The sequence below is a fragment of the Camelina sativa genome, chromosome 11 (genome assembly GCF_030686135.1).
Source record: "Camelina sativa cultivar CO46 ecotype springtype chromosome 11, ASM3068613v1".
Lineage (NCBI taxonomy): Eukaryota > Viridiplantae > Streptophyta > Magnoliopsida > Brassicales > Brassicaceae > Camelina > Camelina sativa.
This window is the reverse complement of record NC_141890.1, coordinates 48,069,430-48,085,917: the sequence shown is the minus strand read 5'-3', so window position 1 is coordinate 48,085,917 and position 16,488 is coordinate 48,069,430. Positions and strand designations below refer to the sequence as shown.

The 16,488-nt window shown below is 37.0% G+C and overlaps 2 protein-coding genes across 51 annotated transcripts; both read right to left on the bottom strand.

The window, feature by feature from the left end:
• Window positions 1–124: 124 nt before the first annotated feature.
• LOC104726704 (uncharacterized) lies at window positions 125–7,762 on the bottom strand. Of its 50 annotated transcripts, none has more exons than XM_087473136.1 (28): window positions 7,260–7,563; window positions 7,028–7,172; window positions 6,868–6,933; window positions 6,603–6,689; window positions 6,412–6,504; window positions 6,222–6,321; window positions 6,069–6,127; window positions 5,870–5,952; window positions 5,677–5,761; window positions 5,520–5,576; window positions 5,357–5,433; window positions 4,954–5,088; window positions 4,797–4,874; window positions 4,548–4,660; window positions 4,281–4,424; window positions 3,899–3,981; window positions 3,752–3,811; window positions 3,581–3,654; window positions 3,400–3,498; window positions 3,235–3,268; window positions 3,073–3,133; window positions 2,920–2,990; window positions 2,711–2,824; window positions 2,507–2,618; window positions 2,245–2,424; window positions 1,482–1,850; window positions 816–1,297; window positions 125–536 (listed from the first exon to the last, which is right to left on the bottom strand). In XM_087473136.1, the coding sequence occupies exons 26-28, from the start codon at window positions 1,843–1,845 to the stop codon at window positions 507–509; spliced, it is 876 nt and encodes a 291-aa protein (XP_087329262.1). In that variant the 5' UTR covers window positions 1,846–1,850; window positions 2,245–2,424; window positions 2,507–2,618; window positions 2,711–2,824; window positions 2,920–2,990; window positions 3,073–3,133; window positions 3,235–3,268; window positions 3,400–3,498; window positions 3,581–3,654; window positions 3,752–3,811; window positions 3,899–3,981; window positions 4,281–4,424; window positions 4,548–4,660; window positions 4,797–4,874; window positions 4,954–5,088; window positions 5,357–5,433; window positions 5,520–5,576; window positions 5,677–5,761; window positions 5,870–5,952; window positions 6,069–6,127; window positions 6,222–6,321; window positions 6,412–6,504; window positions 6,603–6,689; window positions 6,868–6,933; window positions 7,028–7,172; window positions 7,260–7,563; the 3' UTR covers window positions 125–506. The 50 variants fall into 50 exon arrangements, 47 of the variants coding, with proteins under 47 accessions (XP_087329262.1, XP_087329252.1, XP_087329230.1 ...); XM_087473126.1 differs by having other exon boundaries at window positions 1,482–1,896; window positions 2,245–2,429; window positions 3,752–3,808; XM_087473104.1 differs by having other exon boundaries at window positions 1,482–1,896; window positions 2,245–2,429; window positions 4,954–5,091; window positions 6,607–6,689.
• A 4,836-nt stretch (window positions 7,763–12,598) lies between these two features.
• Window positions 12,599–14,061, bottom strand: LOC104726703 (small ribosomal subunit protein eS19x). Its single transcript, XM_010445631.3, has 4 exons — window positions 13,811–14,061; window positions 13,496–13,586; window positions 13,205–13,388; window positions 12,599–12,888 (listed from the first exon to the last, which is right to left on the bottom strand). Exons 1-4 carry the CDS (start codon window positions 13,892–13,894, stop codon window positions 12,816–12,818), a joined length of 432 nt encoding a protein of 143 aa, XP_010443933.2. The 5' UTR covers window positions 13,895–14,061; the 3' UTR covers window positions 12,599–12,815.
• Window positions 14,062–16,488: the final 2,427 nt, after the last annotated feature.

The window sequence follows — 16,488 nt, the reverse complement described above, 5'->3', positions numbered from 1 at the left end:
TAAAATTCAAATTTTATACCCAATTATTATAAATAGTGCCAATTTTAGAGTTAAAATTAACATATGTTAATGGATGCTGATTCAGATGACACTTGTTTAATGAGGTGGCATCGAAACGACGTCGTTTAATGAAGTGATTTTCTATTTTTTCAAAAATATGATCCACCTAGGATTCGAACCCACGACCTTTCAAGAAAACTTCTCCCAAATAACAAAAGTTATCAGCATGGCTCAGCTTCTTTTTTTTCGAGCATCCCGATCCAGAAAAACAAAGGTGAGACTCAAAAGACTACCAGTTTAGCAACTTTTACAAACTCTAATTGCATTTTCTTTCGCTCTAATATTAAAGGAGGACCATTAACGGATTCTGCGGACGCGCTTTCTTGAATTCCCGGCTTGATCTTCAAGTTTGTTCTGGTGCCTTGTCCCTAAGATGTGATTTTCGTACCTAGCTTCACTGTTGTAACTCATCTGGCAAACTCTGCACCATACATGCTTTGCTTCGGTTAAACCAGTGACATGAGGGCGTTCACCGGCTACTTGCACGAGCAACATAACAAAAAAAAAAAAGTCAACTTACAATAAAGTTTAAGATCAGGACTCAAGAGTACAGCAACAACTGTCAAATCTATCATCAACATAAAAAAAACATATGTGCCACACAATTAATCTCTTCCCTTAGTCTCCGTAAAGTCTCTTCAAATAGAAACTTGGGATCCAAGAAGAGGACAACAAGCACACACAAAAAAAAAGTATAATGTATCTTAGAATTTGTGCCTTTTTATCGAAGATGTGAAAGTAAAACAAAACTTTACCTTAGATCTGTGCCTTTTACCAGAGATGTGAGAGGTTAAATCATGGCTCGAGCAAACAACATTGCATAATTCACAGAAGCTCTGGCACCTCTTGTTTCCAGTTCTAGAGACCAAAGCTGAGTCAAACTGCTTAAAGTTCTGAGTTTGTTTACGAACCGGATGGCGTACTACCTCAGAGCCAGAAGGATTGTGTTGGCGTCCACTATCAATGGGTCGTGAGGATTCACCTTGTTTGCCACGAGGACAATCCCCAAAAGCTATGTTTGTCCATAGCCATATTGTCTTTGCAGCAGAGATCAGTGGAACTGATGCTTTGTCAGGCTGGGCGAGAAGGATGTTGTACCTTCTCATTCGCAGTTGGTGAAGAGCGTAAGAATAGTCTCTATCAACAGAAATGAGCATGAAATTCGCAGGAGCTGGATTGTCCACTGCCCATAACAACATATCCACTAATATCTTCTTGTCGCTCGCATCTTTCACTCCTGTGTAATTACACCAACACCAAGATAAAGACACTGAAAACACCTTTGCCATTACAACACTACATACATACTAAGGGCTTTGAGATTCCCAAAAGAAAAAAAAATCTAAGCGTAAAGAATCCTTAATCCTAATCAAATATATTCAGAATCTAACAGTTAACTGAGTCGAGAGAGAGAGATTAACCAGCCGGGACGTGATTGAGTGTAACGCCGGTGGAATAAAGAGCTTGTTGGACGGAAGAAGGGATTTGACTGGTGTCGCCGTAGGCAGAAATAGTGAGCGAACCATTATAGCCCATCTTCGACAGAGCCGAGCTAATGTTCTGAGCAATACCATGTGCGTCACAACCTTTAGGGACCTCGCAGTTCCCAATGTCCCACCATACTGACGTTTTCGCCATAGTGAACTCTGTCTCCGCTGCTACGGGTAAGTGACTGAGCCCAGCTCCGTTCACGAGATTGGAGTCGCCTTGAAGACCCTTGAGAACCCTTATGTCTTGCAACGCGGACGTTTTAGCCCTTTCGATCTCCGCCGCTGCTGCCTCCATTTTAACTTCCGAGAAAGGATGAAAGGAATCAGAGAGGTTCTAAAAGAGCATCTGCGTAACATCTGCGTAAATCTTTTGTGGGAGTATCGCAAAATATTTTATTTTAATTATTTTTATATAAAATTATTATTTATTTAAATAACAAATCAGAAAAATAAAATTTAACCTATTAAAATTTGCCATATGTAGAACAGTTCCTCAAGTTTACAAGTCAAGAACTAACGAGACACAACTTTAAAACAACTAGAATATGAAAATGTCGTTTCGGTTTTCCCCAATATAAAAGAGAAAATGAAAATTCTGTTTTGTTTTAAAATTATTAGATTTGAGACTATTAATGAATAATGATGACTTGTTTTGAATATGTGTATACGCAATCACAGGGTGTTACAGTGTTACCTTTCTCAATTCATGCAAAGCCACACAGTTTTCCTTGGGAACCGAACGGGTGTTGCATGTGTGGTCTCTATACTATCACGCTAGCAGCAGCAATCTGAAACTCTCTCCAAATATTATGATGTCTAATCACGCGCCGTTCTTTCTTGTATTGTAACCTTTTTAAAAAGTTCATAGGCTCTCCTTTTCTATGCCAAAATTTGTTTTAGAACATGAGTACGTAAAACGCAAGCAAGACGAAAATGTAATAGTTGAAAGAACTTACAGCTTCTGTTGCCATTCCAAGAATTCGTCCAGCCATTCCATCAGGATCAAAGGGTTCAAGATTGTCCATTCACTCTCCACATCCCAACAGTTTAATCGGTTTCCCCATATACCTATTGACACCCAATTAAGAGTAAACTATCAACGTAAAACGTTAATTAAGTAACTTTCTATGACATAATTAATCAAAGAAGAAAACACAAACCTCCATGACAATCAAAGCAGGCAAGCAGCCTGATTGCCAATGTTGAGAGGTATAATATCACCCACCACAATGTCGTAGATTGAAATGATCAACTCGTCTTCCATCTCTTGTCACCTGCAGCAATCAACACAGGTGTAGTGTAACTAAGGAGGGAACAAGAAAAAAAAAAATTATTAAGGGAAAAAAATTACATTGGTGCAAATCTGTACCTCTAGATTTATGTTCCTCTTTTCATCATTCAAATTCTGAAAAAGGAGAGGCTGTTTATAGTCACTGACAGCTGCAGAGGAGAAGAAAGCACCAGAACAACATTAAGAGTCATTATCAAAATTTCAATATGAAGTGAAACAAGTTAACATCACCTGTGACAAGAATCACTGGAAATGCAATGCTTCCTCCATCCTACCAACCTTCTTTGATACCCTGTCGATATTTATGTTAGACCAAGATTAAATTGCAGTTGGCGTTACACTTGTCAAAGTGGAAAGAGCCAGTTTCTAATAAAAAATGATTTCACTACAAACCTGTGTTTCTTTATCCCAAGTGCTAAAGGCACTACTGCAGCAGCCATCAAAGGGAGATCATGGCAAGCATATGAAAGATGAAAAAAAAAAAAAAACACGTCTAATGAGAAGTGAGCAGGGAAAACCTAAGCTACACAGGAAAAATAACAAATTTGCATCTCATACAAGAAAGAATAAATGGTCTTGCGCTGTAGCACTTGAGCAAGATGAGCACCAGATAGCTCCTCGGCATCTAGGGTAGCAAAAATTATGGAATGGTTCAATCTGCAAAAAACAAACACAACAAAATAAGTCAATGGTTGGACTCTGAGAGTAAAGAGAAGGAGAACCAATTTGATGTTGTTACTGTAAGGCGAAGTTAATCTTTGTGTTGGTTCTGAATCTTTTCATTCATTCTTCAAACCATAGCATATCTCCGATCTGCACATCAAATAAAGAATTAGAAGAAGCTTCGTTTAATTTTTTTGTTTCTTTTGAAGTTGTGAAATTAAGGGAAGGAAGAACTGTACATACGTACCTTCAAAAATCATTTTGATGTTGATACGGTAGGAAAGTCGGCGACCGTGTTCTGAATCTACTTCATTGTTTCAAAAAAAAATATTAGAAAACCACTCAACTGAGATCAAAACGAAAAATGGAACATACGCAAAATTGGAAGCCAAACCGTGGAGAGAGAGAAAGCTGAAATGCTGGTATCCTGGTGAATGCAGCTCTGAGTACAAGGAAGTGTAGCTCAGATACGTTCTCCTGCACCCATCAATTTTAGTAGCTCATCAAGTACAATTTGCAACACATCCATGGCAGTACTATTCAAACCAAAATGAGAAGAGTGAAAAAGCTATAAAGACCATTATGCTAATGAAACAATATGGGGAAGGACTACGGAGATGAAACAGAAACAACAAAATACTCCACGATTGACTCCCATCCCAACGGCTTGGTCACTAACAGACTGAACAGACTTTCTCACATATTAGCAAAACCGCCAAGAGAATCCTAAATTGAGCTTAAGGGTAAAAAAACAGAGAAAAAAATCGAACCTTTACCTTTTGAGTTTTCTCTGCAAGCAGCCTCCTCGAGTCCATCAGTCTACTGAACAAACATCTCGGCCCTTCACTTGGCTCCTTCTGTAATGTATCTTTTATGTCCAACAGTCTTCGATTTCAACCAGCTCCATATCTCTTGTCTCGCTACTCAACACAGAACATCACAAAAAAAACAAAAAAAACAAAAAAAAAACAACCAAAAAAATATCTTAGTAAACCACTCAACAGAGATCAAAACGAAAAAAGAAGCAAAATTGGAAGCCAAACCGTGGAGGAGAGAGAAATGCTGGTAGCCCGGTGAATGCAGCTCTGAGTACAAGAAGTGTAGCTCAGATACTTTCTCCTCCATCCATCAATTTCAGTAGCTCATCAAATACAATCTGCAACAAATCCATTATAAGCCACACGTTAGTACTATTGGAACCAAAATGATAGAGTGAAACAGCTATAAAACCATAATGCTAATGTAAAAAATATGTGGAAGGACAAATGAGATGAAACAGAAACCAAAAATACCTTCACCAACTGCTGATCTGGTCTGACTCCACGAATGACTCCCATCCCAACGGCTTGATCACTAACACCTTCTAACAACTGGGAGACTCACCTGTTAGTAAAACCGCCAAGAGAATCCTAAATTGAACTCAATGGTTAGAAAAAAAAAAAATCGAACCTTAGCCTTTGAGTTTGTAGCAGCCTCGAGTCCACCAGTCAACTAAACTAACATCTCGGCTCTTCACTTGGCTCCTTGTGTATCTTCCCTTGCCAACAGTCTTCGATTTCACCCAACTCCATAGCTCTTGTCTCGCTACTGAACACAGAACATCACAAAGAAGACAAAATAACCCAAAAACGAATCATACAAAACCAGCCAACAGATATCAAAACCAAAAAAAAAAGAACAAAAGAAAAATTAAAATAATGGAGCGGTCACATCACTTGCTCCATTACAATGCTTACCTAGCCAAGTAACATTGTATAATTTCAAACAGATGGAACCAATACGATTAGGAAGACTATATTCATGTGAAGTATAATTAATACTTTAATGTCCACTTAAAGAAGAGGTTTGTTACCTTATGTGTATTATGCCCCACATCAGCTGAAGTAATGGAATCTCCAGCGGAAAATTAAATGGTGCAACAATCGTTACCTGTATCAAACACAAATCTATGATTTCAAAACAAAGCACAAAACAGAGTCGTCACCTAATACAAACATCTAGGAAGAATGTGTTACCTTAGGTAAGGCGAGCATATGAGTTGCCTTTGTCGAGATATCTCATACAAGAGGTATCTGTAAAAAACAAAATAAAAACATGACAATTAATTTAGTATCTTCGTATATAGAACAAACTGAGAAAATTATAACACAACAAGAACAAACCGTATGATACCTTTTATTGACTTTAATGAAAGGTTCTCCATTGAGAGCATCCAAAAGCGTCTTATGATTCAAAGATCCAATCCGGTTTTCCTGCACTACAAACATAACAGAGGAAAGTAAAAAGCTTAGAGACCAAGCTCAACTGCACTTTAGTAAGAAGCTTACCAAATACAAAATTCAATCTGAGAAGTAAACACACACACCAAAGCTCTGTACTTCAGCAGGATGAGCACCAGATAGCTCGTCGGCTTCTTCGGTAGCAAATATATATATGGAATGATTCAATCTGCAAAAACAAAAACACAAAAATTAAGTCAAATGAAGACGCTTTTTAAATGGATCACATTCAGACATTAATTTGGTAGTCAGAATCAGAACTTAAATAAAATTTGTGGATGTTACCTTAGGTAAGGCGAGCATATGAGCTGGTCTTTGTCGAGGAATCTCCATGCAAAAGGTATCTGTAAAAAAACATGAACATGAGTTTAGTATCTTCATATGCAGAACAAACTGAGAATCAATAAATCAACAAGAAGGAATGGATAAAGAACTCACCAAGCCCCAAGCAAACCATATGATACCTCTGTGGAGATTTGAAAGGGTTATGGGGAACCATGCATGAGGGCACTAGGGGAAGCTGTCCACAAAATAAAGTCTGCAACACAGAACAGAGGAAAAATAAAAGGAAAGATTGAGACGGATACAAATATTTAAAGTACAAAGAACGGTTTTGGTAGGCTAGTACCTGTTGCATCCACTTTAATATTGAAAGGTTCTCTCCAATCAGAGGATCTAAAAAGCGTGTTATGATTGGAAGATCCAATCCACTTTACCTGCACTATAAACATAACACAGGAAAGTAAAGAAAAGCTCAGAGACCAAGCACAACAGAAACTTTAGTACAAAATACAATCTGAGAAGTAAAGTTACACATACACACCAAAGCTCCGTAGTTCTTGAGCAGGATGAGCACCAGATAGCTCGTCAGCATCTAGGGTAGCAAAAGGTATGGAATGGCTAAATCTGCAAAAAGAAACAAAACACAGGAACGTAACAACACAACAGCAACTTAAGTAAGAAGCTTACCAAATTACAAAACTCAAATCTGAAAAGTAAAGACACAGCAGCAATTTAGCTTCGTCAATTTTTGTTTGTTTATATTTCTGAGACATTAAGGAAAGGAAAACTGTAACATAGGTACCTTCAAAATCAGATTGATGCAGTTACGGTATCCGTCGACCGTGTTCTGAATCTACTTCGTCGCTGGCTTCAAAAAAAAAAACAAAAAAACAAAACTTAATTAGAGAAACAATTGAAACAGAGATGAAAACGAAAGAAAGAAGCAAAATTGGAAGCCAAACCGTGGAGGAGAGAAGAGGAATTGATGAATTGGTGATTGAGGAGGAAGCAAGAACATGTAGCAGACACAATCTCTCCGCTTAGTTCTGGCTTCAGACATACATACACGTCTCGATGATGGTTTTGCAATCTTGTCGAAAAAAAACCCTAGAAAAAAAAAAGGACAGAGAAGTAAAAGAATTGCAAACAAGAAGAAGAATGATGGAAAGAGAAGAGAGCGAGATCAGAGAGTACCAAACAAGAAGAGAAGAAGAAGAAGAAGGGCTTGTCATCTTTGCTTTGATCCTCTCTCGGATTCCGCTGATTTTGCTTCTCCGGCCATGACAAGACCTAACAAGTGTGTGTAAAAGTAAACTTAAAATCCATTAATCAGAGGTGAAGGAAAATCCAACTTCAATGTCCGATCACGTCCAATTTGACCTTCGCCATGCAGTTCCCGAATAACTTGAAGGCGAAGACTACAATCAGGAATACAAAGCTTTGTTCCACGAAACAAAAATCCATCGACCACCAAATAATCAGAGCTACGGTCCAGCTCAATGTCACTCCAAATTTTCCCAAAAAAAGATCCGTAGGATACAACTCTGGTAACATCGCAAAACCGGTGATAGACGCATGAGACGTTGTGAGAAGTGAATGCCGTCGACTAAGAGCGTCAGCTACTTTATTAAGCGATCCCGCCTTGTGCTTAATCACAAACATAAATTGTTGTAAATAGGCAAACCATGAAGCATGTCGTGACGAAACTTTATCTTGAACCCCCATATGCTTAAGTGCATCGTGATCAGTAAAAAGAACAAATTCTTTGTGAAAAAGATAGTAACGCCAGTGCTTAATGGCTTGGACCACAACATATAATTCAACGTCATACGTATTATAACGCCCACGCGAGCCCGCTAATTTTTCACTAAAAAAAGGCAACAGGTTTGCCCAGCTGGCTTAACACCGCTCCTATGCATGTTTTTGAAGCGTCACAATGGAGTTCAAATGCCAAAGAAAAATTGGGAAGTACCAAAACTGGGGCTGAAGACAACTCCATCTTGATCTCATGGAAAGCAACTTCCGCTTCATCCGTCCATATGAACTGGGTTGACCGCATACAGTTTGTTATTGGGGCCATGATACCGCTAAAATGCTGAATAAAACGTCGGTAAAAAGAGCACTTCTTACCAGCATAAACGTCGGTAAAATCCTTCGTATATCGGTAACTGTCTTCGGTGATGGCCAAGATTTTATCGCACTGACCTTAGATGGATCAACTTTCAAACCGCTGCTAGAAATGACATAACCAACGAAAAGCACTTCAGACACGCCAAAAGAACACTTCTTAGGCACAGCAAATGATTTCTCACGGCGGAACACAAGTAGAACGTCACGTAAATGGTGTTCTGAAAGAGTCGAACTAAAAATCAGTATATCATCAAAATAAACGACAACAAACCGTCCAATAAAAGGTCGCAAGGCTTGATTCATAACACGCATGAAAGTGCTTGGAGCATTTGACAAAACGAAGGGCATAACGAGCCATTCAAAAAGACCCTCTCTAGTCTTAAAAGCAGTCTTCCACTCATCACCAGGGCGAATACGGATTTGATGATAGCCACTCTTGAGATCTAACTTGGTAAATATAGAAGCAGAACCAATTTGGTTAAGCAGATCATCCAAACGAGGAATTGGAAACCGATACCTCACCGTAATTTTATTAATCGCCCGACTATCCACACACATACGCCAAGTACCATCTTTCTTGGGAATAAGCAAGGCTGGCACTGCACACGGACTAAGGCTTTCTCGCAAATAACCTTTAGCAAGAAGCTCCTCTACTTGCTTGCGAAGTTCATCATGCTCCATCGGGCTCATACGATAGTGAGGTCGATTCGGCAAAACCGTATTGGGCACCAAGTCAATACAATGCTGGATATCACGCATTGGTGGCAATCCCTCTAGTAACTCACTAGGAAAAACATCCTTGAACTCGTTCAGGAGAGCATGAAACGCAATAGGTGTAGTCTCAGTCACCGATGGAGAGTCTGGTTTCAAAATAAGAAGATACGTCAATTCAGCATGTTCAACTTCGTTAAAAATATGAGCTTTTGAAACCAATAACGTGGCCTTAGGAGTAGTAGCTGGATTTGTGGGTTGCTCAATATCGTGACTAGCAACAAGAGGTTCGGAGGCAGACCGTGACGGTACCAAAGTAATACGCTTTCCTTCATAGGTTAAAGAAAGTGTATTAGCAAATCCATCATGTATCGTTTGACGATCATACTGCCAAGGTCTCCCTAACAAGAGATGACATGCATCCATAGGAACAACATCACACAACACCAAGTCTTTATAGTTTGAACCCATGGAAAAAGGAACCCGACATCGTTTAGACACGCGCATGTTGGATTTAGACGTAAGCCATGCAATTTGATACGGAGTAGGATGAGACTCTGTAAACAAGCCCAATTTTGTCAATGCTTCCTCGGAAATCACGTTGGTGCAGCTGCCAGAGTCAATGATTATTCTACAAACTTTTCCCCGAATGGTACAAGTAGAGTGAAATATGTTAGTACGAAGCCATGATTCTTCAACACCGTGTGGAATCATAAAATTTCTCCGTATCATCAACATAGTCCCTGTATCACCAAGTACTTCTTCTGTAGTCTCATCAGGCTCATTGTCGTCTAAATAATCATCATAAACAGGTGCATCACTTGCTAACAGGCCGCGACGTTGGAGAGTGGGACAACTCGCTTGACGATGACCTTGTTCCCCACACTGAAAACAATTAGAAGTCGGTGTTCGGGTCTGTCCAGACATACCACTATGCTTGTGAAAATCGTTGTGTCGCACAGGTTCACTAGTTTTGATTGCCCTTGTTTCAGTGGAAGAACCCAAACGCAAACGAGATGAATTCCAAGAAGATGATTGTCCACGAGCTTGCTGCTCAATTAATAAAGCACGATGATGTGCTTCCGAAACAGTCATTGGATTAAACTGTAGTAGAGTGTTCTGAATTTGCAAACGAAGACCACCAATAAAATGCGACACTCTCTGCTCTTCATTCTCGGTTAATGAATTTCTGGCCATTAAAGAAAAAAAATCTGATGCATACTCATCAACAGACTTCGAACCTTGTCTCAAATTTTGAAGTCGTGTGTACAAGGTGTGTGTGTAATTATAAGCCAAAAAGGCCTTTCTCATCAGCCTTTTCAGCTTTTCCCACGAAGCAATATGATCTTTGCCTGCCCTTGCATGTGATTCCTTAGTTTGCTGCCACCACGCCGATGCTCTGCCTCGGAACCGTGTCGCCACAAGAGATACACACATCTTATCAGGAACTTCTTTGAACGCCAGCAATTCTTCCGTTGTGTTAAGCCAATCAAGAAACTCATCTGGTTGTAACCCTCCAGTAAATTCAGGTATCTCAAGTCGAAAACCTGATTCTCACCTCCTATCTTCAAAACGTGGAGCTGCGATGATGTCACGATGTTGATGCCTCCGATCTGGTAAGTCACCAAGTGGTGCAAAAGGGTTATCTTCAATGTCCTCCTCGTCGTCAACCTCATCGAAAACTGGCTCTTCTTGTCTCCGCACATCGGGAACATCACGCTGAGCTTGGAAGATAGCTCGTACAGCAGATTCAACAGTGGTTCGCATGGTATCTCAAAAATTCTGTTGCATCTCAGCCATCATCTTCCGAAATTCATCGTTGAGTTCATCGAGTTGGGTCTGAAGATTTTTCTTTAGAGGCATGATTAGGATCTTCGTCTCTGATACCAACTAATGCAAGGTGATATTACGACACGAACTCCGGAGATCAATGGATTCTCGAGGAACAAGTCGCAACTTTGAGTTCTATTATCTTTGTATCAATGGATCAAAGAGTAAGAGAATTCGAAGACTTGAAACAAGAGAAACTTCTCTTTTATTTATTAAAATTCTTAAAAAGAGCTGTCGTTCATGTGACAAGAAAAAGAGTACTTATATGTCTCCGCAAACACGAAACCCTCGTCGGAATTTGTGGAACAAGCAACAACTACACCGACTTAAAAGAAATCCAATAATAAATAATAAAACCCAACAAAACTAATGAAAATAATTATAGAGTAAAGTCCAGTAAAAGAACAAGAAGATGTCGCTACATGAGAGAGAGAAGCTTACTTGCTTGGAATCGAACATGTGGGATCTTCATCCATCGGCTTCTTCATCATAGTCCCGAAACCACCGGCGGATCTTCTCCCACTAAGAATTTTACGGTTTACTTACATCAAAACAAAATAGGAAAACTTGTTTCCTTTTTGTTTGTCTTGCATATTTCTTTTTCCTTTTTTAGGATTAAATTTCCCTTAAATTTTCCTTTTTAAGGATTAAAATATCCTTTTTTAGGATTAAATTTTTCTTTTTCGCAAACAACAAAAGGGAAATCGATCATCACAACGGTAAGATAAAAGAAAGAATTAATCATAATAAATCCACTTTTATCTTTTGTTTTAGCAAGCTATCACATGGTTCATTCTAAAGAAATCATCATCATCAATCACAAACACAAATACATTAAGCAAAAGGAAAAAAATCAAACCACTCCCAATATTGTTCAAAACTATCCAATTTATTTCAGGTTTTTTTTGTTGCTACTTAACAAGGATGATTAAAAAAGAGTGTATGTTATTCAACCAAATGTTTCTACAAACAGTTTTATATTCTCTATCTGGTCAAAACAAACTTACGATATCATCATCGTTCCATACAAAATAATCAAAGAAAACGTACTCCAGCTTTTCAGCTTTTTTTTTTTGGGTGGACTCCAACCGTGTGTATATGATCATAGAATAGAGTAGACTACTGAAGGATGCAGCATACGGCAGAAAAAAAAGAGAAGCAAGTATAAACGCCAGAAAATATAAGTTAAAGGTTCTTATTACATAATTATTTTATATAATTACGAACTATGAATACAATAAAATGTTAATAGAACATAACTTCAGCATCTCTCTATTCTATTCTCAACAATGACAAGACGCTTCTCTCCCAAGTAAACTGGGTAAGCACATACCTTTTTTCCTCAATTTCTCATCATCCACAACATTCCTCCCATCGAGCGATTTAAACTTCAATCTTAAACTTCAAAGGATCCACCACTACGTTTTCCTCTAATCTTAAATAAACTAATCTAGAAAGGCTGAAATGTCAAAAGATCCACCACTGTGTTTCTTCAGATATGTCGCAGCGGAACTTTATACTTTGGGTTCTTTAACTTTTATACTTTGCCTTGAAAAGGACTTTAATATTTTAGAATCATGCTTATTTGCATTATATGTCTTCGCTATTTTCATCGTCTGTAACAAACTTTTTTAATGTCGCAGTATTAGTAACAACATCTTACAAGCTTCAAGTCTCACATGACAGAGAGGTAACGTGAGTGAGCCAATAGGATTGTTGTCTTTGAGGAAAGGCAAGTCTGTGAGGCCAACATCCTAGCTTCCAACTCCAAAATAAGCGTGTTATTTTTTCCTCTACCGACTTTTAAGTAAACAAAACCATTTTGCAAAAAACAATTGAATACAAAACAAAAACAAAAGTAATTTCATGAAATCAATATGAAACGAGGTGAAAGATAAATATCAAATATATAGCCATAAGTCGCTCAGAATATAAAGAGGGGCAAAAGAAACAAAACTCATCAAAACAAAAAAAAATGAGAGGGAATTCTACTACTGGTTTTCAAATGCAACTCGTTCCACATAACTAAATTCCAAAACATAGACCTTAAACTTGGAGTTGATCATCTGTGATTTTGATTTAGACAGCAGCTGCAATCCTTCCCGCAACTTGATCAAGATCCCTCTGACCACTTGATGTGATCTTCCTCCCACTGTTCACATCAGAATGAGTAAATCATTAGCTACCAAATTGTATTGATTTATTCCATAGGTGGTGTATTAGTAAACAAAGCAGCAGCACACTGAATAAATCCTTACATACAGTTAGTGAGTATAATCAATCACAATTACAGTTTTTAGCACCTTTCTTAAGAGGATATCAAATCTAAGTGTCCAAAAACTGGTGTTATAGACTTTGTGCTTATATTATATCAACACAAGTTCTGTATTCCTACCATTCTTCTGTACCAGTATCTATTTAAGTGAGGCTAGGGAAAGATCTAAAACCACAGATGATGATAAACTCACCCCTTAGTGTCAAGGTCGACAATGTTCATGGTCTGGAGTTGCTGAAGAATGTGACGAGCAATACCACCACTGCTCTTGCAGAAATGAGGTGGACGGCTTCCATTCCTCTTGCTTCCTCCATAGATCCTACGGAAGGCACCAACTCCAAGACCACCCCTCAGGTAGACTTTCCTAGCCATGGAAGCTAAAGAGTAGAAACTTGTCTCAGAAAAACAGATACAAACACTAAGGCATAGCCTAAATCCACTATGTAGTAGAAGCCTTTAACCAGATGATGTTATAGATACATACCGGCTCTGATGTAGTACCAGTCAGGGTCATATGGAGCAAGCTCCTTAAGTTTACCAGTCTTGACGATGTCTGTCCACAGAGGCAGCTCAATCTACATCAAAGGAACAACATTTAAATCAGATACAAAGCATACAATCTATATAGCTTTCACTGAAATGACACTTAAACGAATCAATGTTCAGACCTTTACAGTTTACGACTCAAATACTTTAATGGCCAGTTCAAGTTACAATCCAGCAGAAGCGATCAACGCACTCTCATGAGGTAATCGTAATCTCAAACACCAATCTAAAGACGATTCGTTAGATGATTTACCTTGCCAGAGCGCTTGAGATGGGCAGCGTAAGCCTTGACGAACTCGTGTGGAGAGACATCCTTCACAGTTTTTCCTGTCGCCATTGTTGTCGCGCCCTCTGAGATCCTTTTCTTCTTCTCCTCCTTGTTGCTGCGGCGTCGGCGCTGGCTGCTTTGAGTCTTCGAGACGGGATTGAGGAGGAACTATGATAAAAACGAAATTAGGGCTTTTGATGAGTTTCTATGACGCAATTTACATAACTACCCTTATTGTTTTGGGTCTTGGGCCCTATTACATATATATGTTCGGCCTGTTATTTTGCAATCTTCTCCTCTGTTTTTTTCAAGTTTTATTCACCGGTTTGTAGTTTGACCAAATTTACCATTAAAACCAAGCTCTAAAACCATTGGTTAGATTAGAACATAGAAGCCAAATTATGTAACTAGACCAGTCAGTGTATTTGAGATTCAGGTATTTTAGTACTACCGGTTTAGGTCGTATTCGAATGTATTTTAGTAATTCCGGTTTGGTATCTTTTGGGTTCAAGTCGATTGGGTCATTCTCTTCAATTTGTCTTTTAATGATGATAAATGTTGGAAATAATGCATTGAGGCTAAAAATCTTTGTCAATACTCATCATCACAAGCTTTGGATAAGTATCTTATGGCGGCCGCCCTACATATGTTCTCAACTCTATTCTTTATATCATTTAATCTTCAAACATTTATGGAGTGCATTTGTGAAATCCTTCACCCTTGTTTCGATGTTATATTACCGAGGGATATATAGTGGAACCTATTCTCCAATACACTGGTGTAGTTACATGACTTGGACTAAATTCTCTTTATAAACAGAGCATCTCCTCCAACAGATCTTGTGCAAAGCTGTAAGAATGAGTCGTACGTGAAAGTCGTAAAAAAAACCGAGAGTAAAACTTTTAATAAAGTTTTTGTGATTGGTAAAAATTAAAAGTTGTACCAATTGTAATACTTTGTTTGTGTTCATCAATCAGAACCTATGTTTTACAAAATTGGTAGATAACTAACAATTTTAAAGATGGAAAAAAGATGGCTAGCTACACAAAGTATTGATGAATACATGATCACACATGCCAAGTATACTATTGTATACTCAACTACACAAAGTATATGTATTACATGGCCACATGCATGAATTATATGACGTTATGCGGTCAACATCATAGACATATAATTCAGTACACCGGTCAATTGACTCCGGTAAAGACCGACATTGACTCCAGCGTTGACAAACACTTAAAAAAAATCTAAATTAAAAAAAAAAATATTATAGTAAATTATTTATGGGTTTTCATGATTAAACGAAATTTTCTATTCAATATCCAAATATTTTTTATATATCTCTAATATATTAATTCTTATAATTAATTACTTTTTATTTTTCAAGCTAAAGTAAATAGTTAAATAAAAATCATTTATAATTATTTTCAAGATAAAAAAATTCATTTATAATAATCTTCAAGATATAAAATCATTTATAATGATTTTCAAGATATAAAACAATTTATAATTATTTTCAAGATATATATATATATATATAAATCTCTCATAATCAGATTATTTAATTACTACAAAATCAATAAAATCAAATTCAACTACTTTCATTAGAAAATAATATGCCAAATATTGAGTATATGACTCTTTACTCTAAATTTTGCATGGTAAATGTTATAAAAAAAATTTATACACTCTTTACTTTAAAATTTACATACTCAAAATAACATAGAAATAACAAAAAATTAACAATATTTACTTTTAACATATGAACATTTTCATTTTTACCCTCTTTTACATAATTACAATATGTTAAATTAATTTTTAGAATTTTTTTTTAAGGTTTGGGTTCTCTATATTACATTTAGGATATATTTAGGAAATAGATTCAAAATATCTTTAGATATTGAATTAACATATAAACAACAACAAAAAAAAATTCACAATATTTACTTTTAACATATGAACATTTTCATTTTTACCCTTTTTTACACAATTACAATATGTTAAATTAATTTTTAGAAATTTTTTTAAGGTTTGAGTTCTCTATTTTACATTTAAGATATATTTAGAAAATATATAAAAAATATTTAGATATTGAATAGAACATTTTTTAATTAATAAAAACCATAAATGATTTAATATAATAATTTCTTATTTTTAATTTTTAATTTTAGAAATTTTTTTTGGTCAATACCGGAGTCAACACCGGTCTTCACCGGAATTAATCAATCAGTGTACCAGATTGTATGTCTATGGTGTTGAACACATGACGTCATATAGTTTATGCATGTGACCATATAATACATATACTTCGTGTAGTTGAGTATACAATAATATAGTTGGTATGTGTGACTATGTATTCACCTATTCTTCATGTAGCTAGCCATCTTTTTTCTTTTAAAGATCTATGATCTTAAATATTTTGAAAAAGTAATAATGAATAAAAAAAAAGTCTACTGATGTTAATTCATGTGTTATCATCAGCATACATTACACATGGCCAAACACAAACTCACTATCACAAGGAAACTAGGCATGTCAAATGATGTCATCATGTATCAATGAACCATATCTATAACCCAAAAAAGTATTTTATTCGAAAATCTCAAGAAGCCCATCAAATCCCATCCCTTTTTAGTTTTTACTCACAAACCAAACACATT

Bases quoted from the DNA above. Each gene is read 5' to 3' on its own strand.
- LOC104726703 (XM_010445631.3), bottom strand. From the start codon at position 13,894: ATGGCGACAGGAAAAACTGTGAAGGATGTCTCTCCACACGAGTTCGTC. The intron at 13,587-13,810 runs GTAAATCATCTA...CCTTTGATGTAG, and splicing joins ATCTCAAGCGCTCTGGCAAG to ATTGAGCTGCCTCTGTGGAC. The intron at 13,389-13,495 runs GTATGTATCTAT...TCTACTCTTTAG, and splicing joins CTGGTACTACATCAGAGCCG to CTTCCATGGCTAGGAAAGTC.
- LOC104726704 (XM_087473099.1), bottom strand. From the start codon at position 1,845: ATGGAGGCAGCAGCGGCGGAGATCGAAAGGGCTAAAACGTCCGCGTTG. The intron at 1,298-1,481 runs GTTAATCTCTCT...GTAATTACACAG, and splicing joins ACTCAATCACGTCCCGGCTG to GAGTGAAAGATGCGAGCGAC. The intron at 537-815 runs GTAAAGTTTTGT...TCGTGCAAGTAG, and splicing joins GTAAAAGGCACAGATCTAAG to CCGGTGAACGCCCTCATGTC.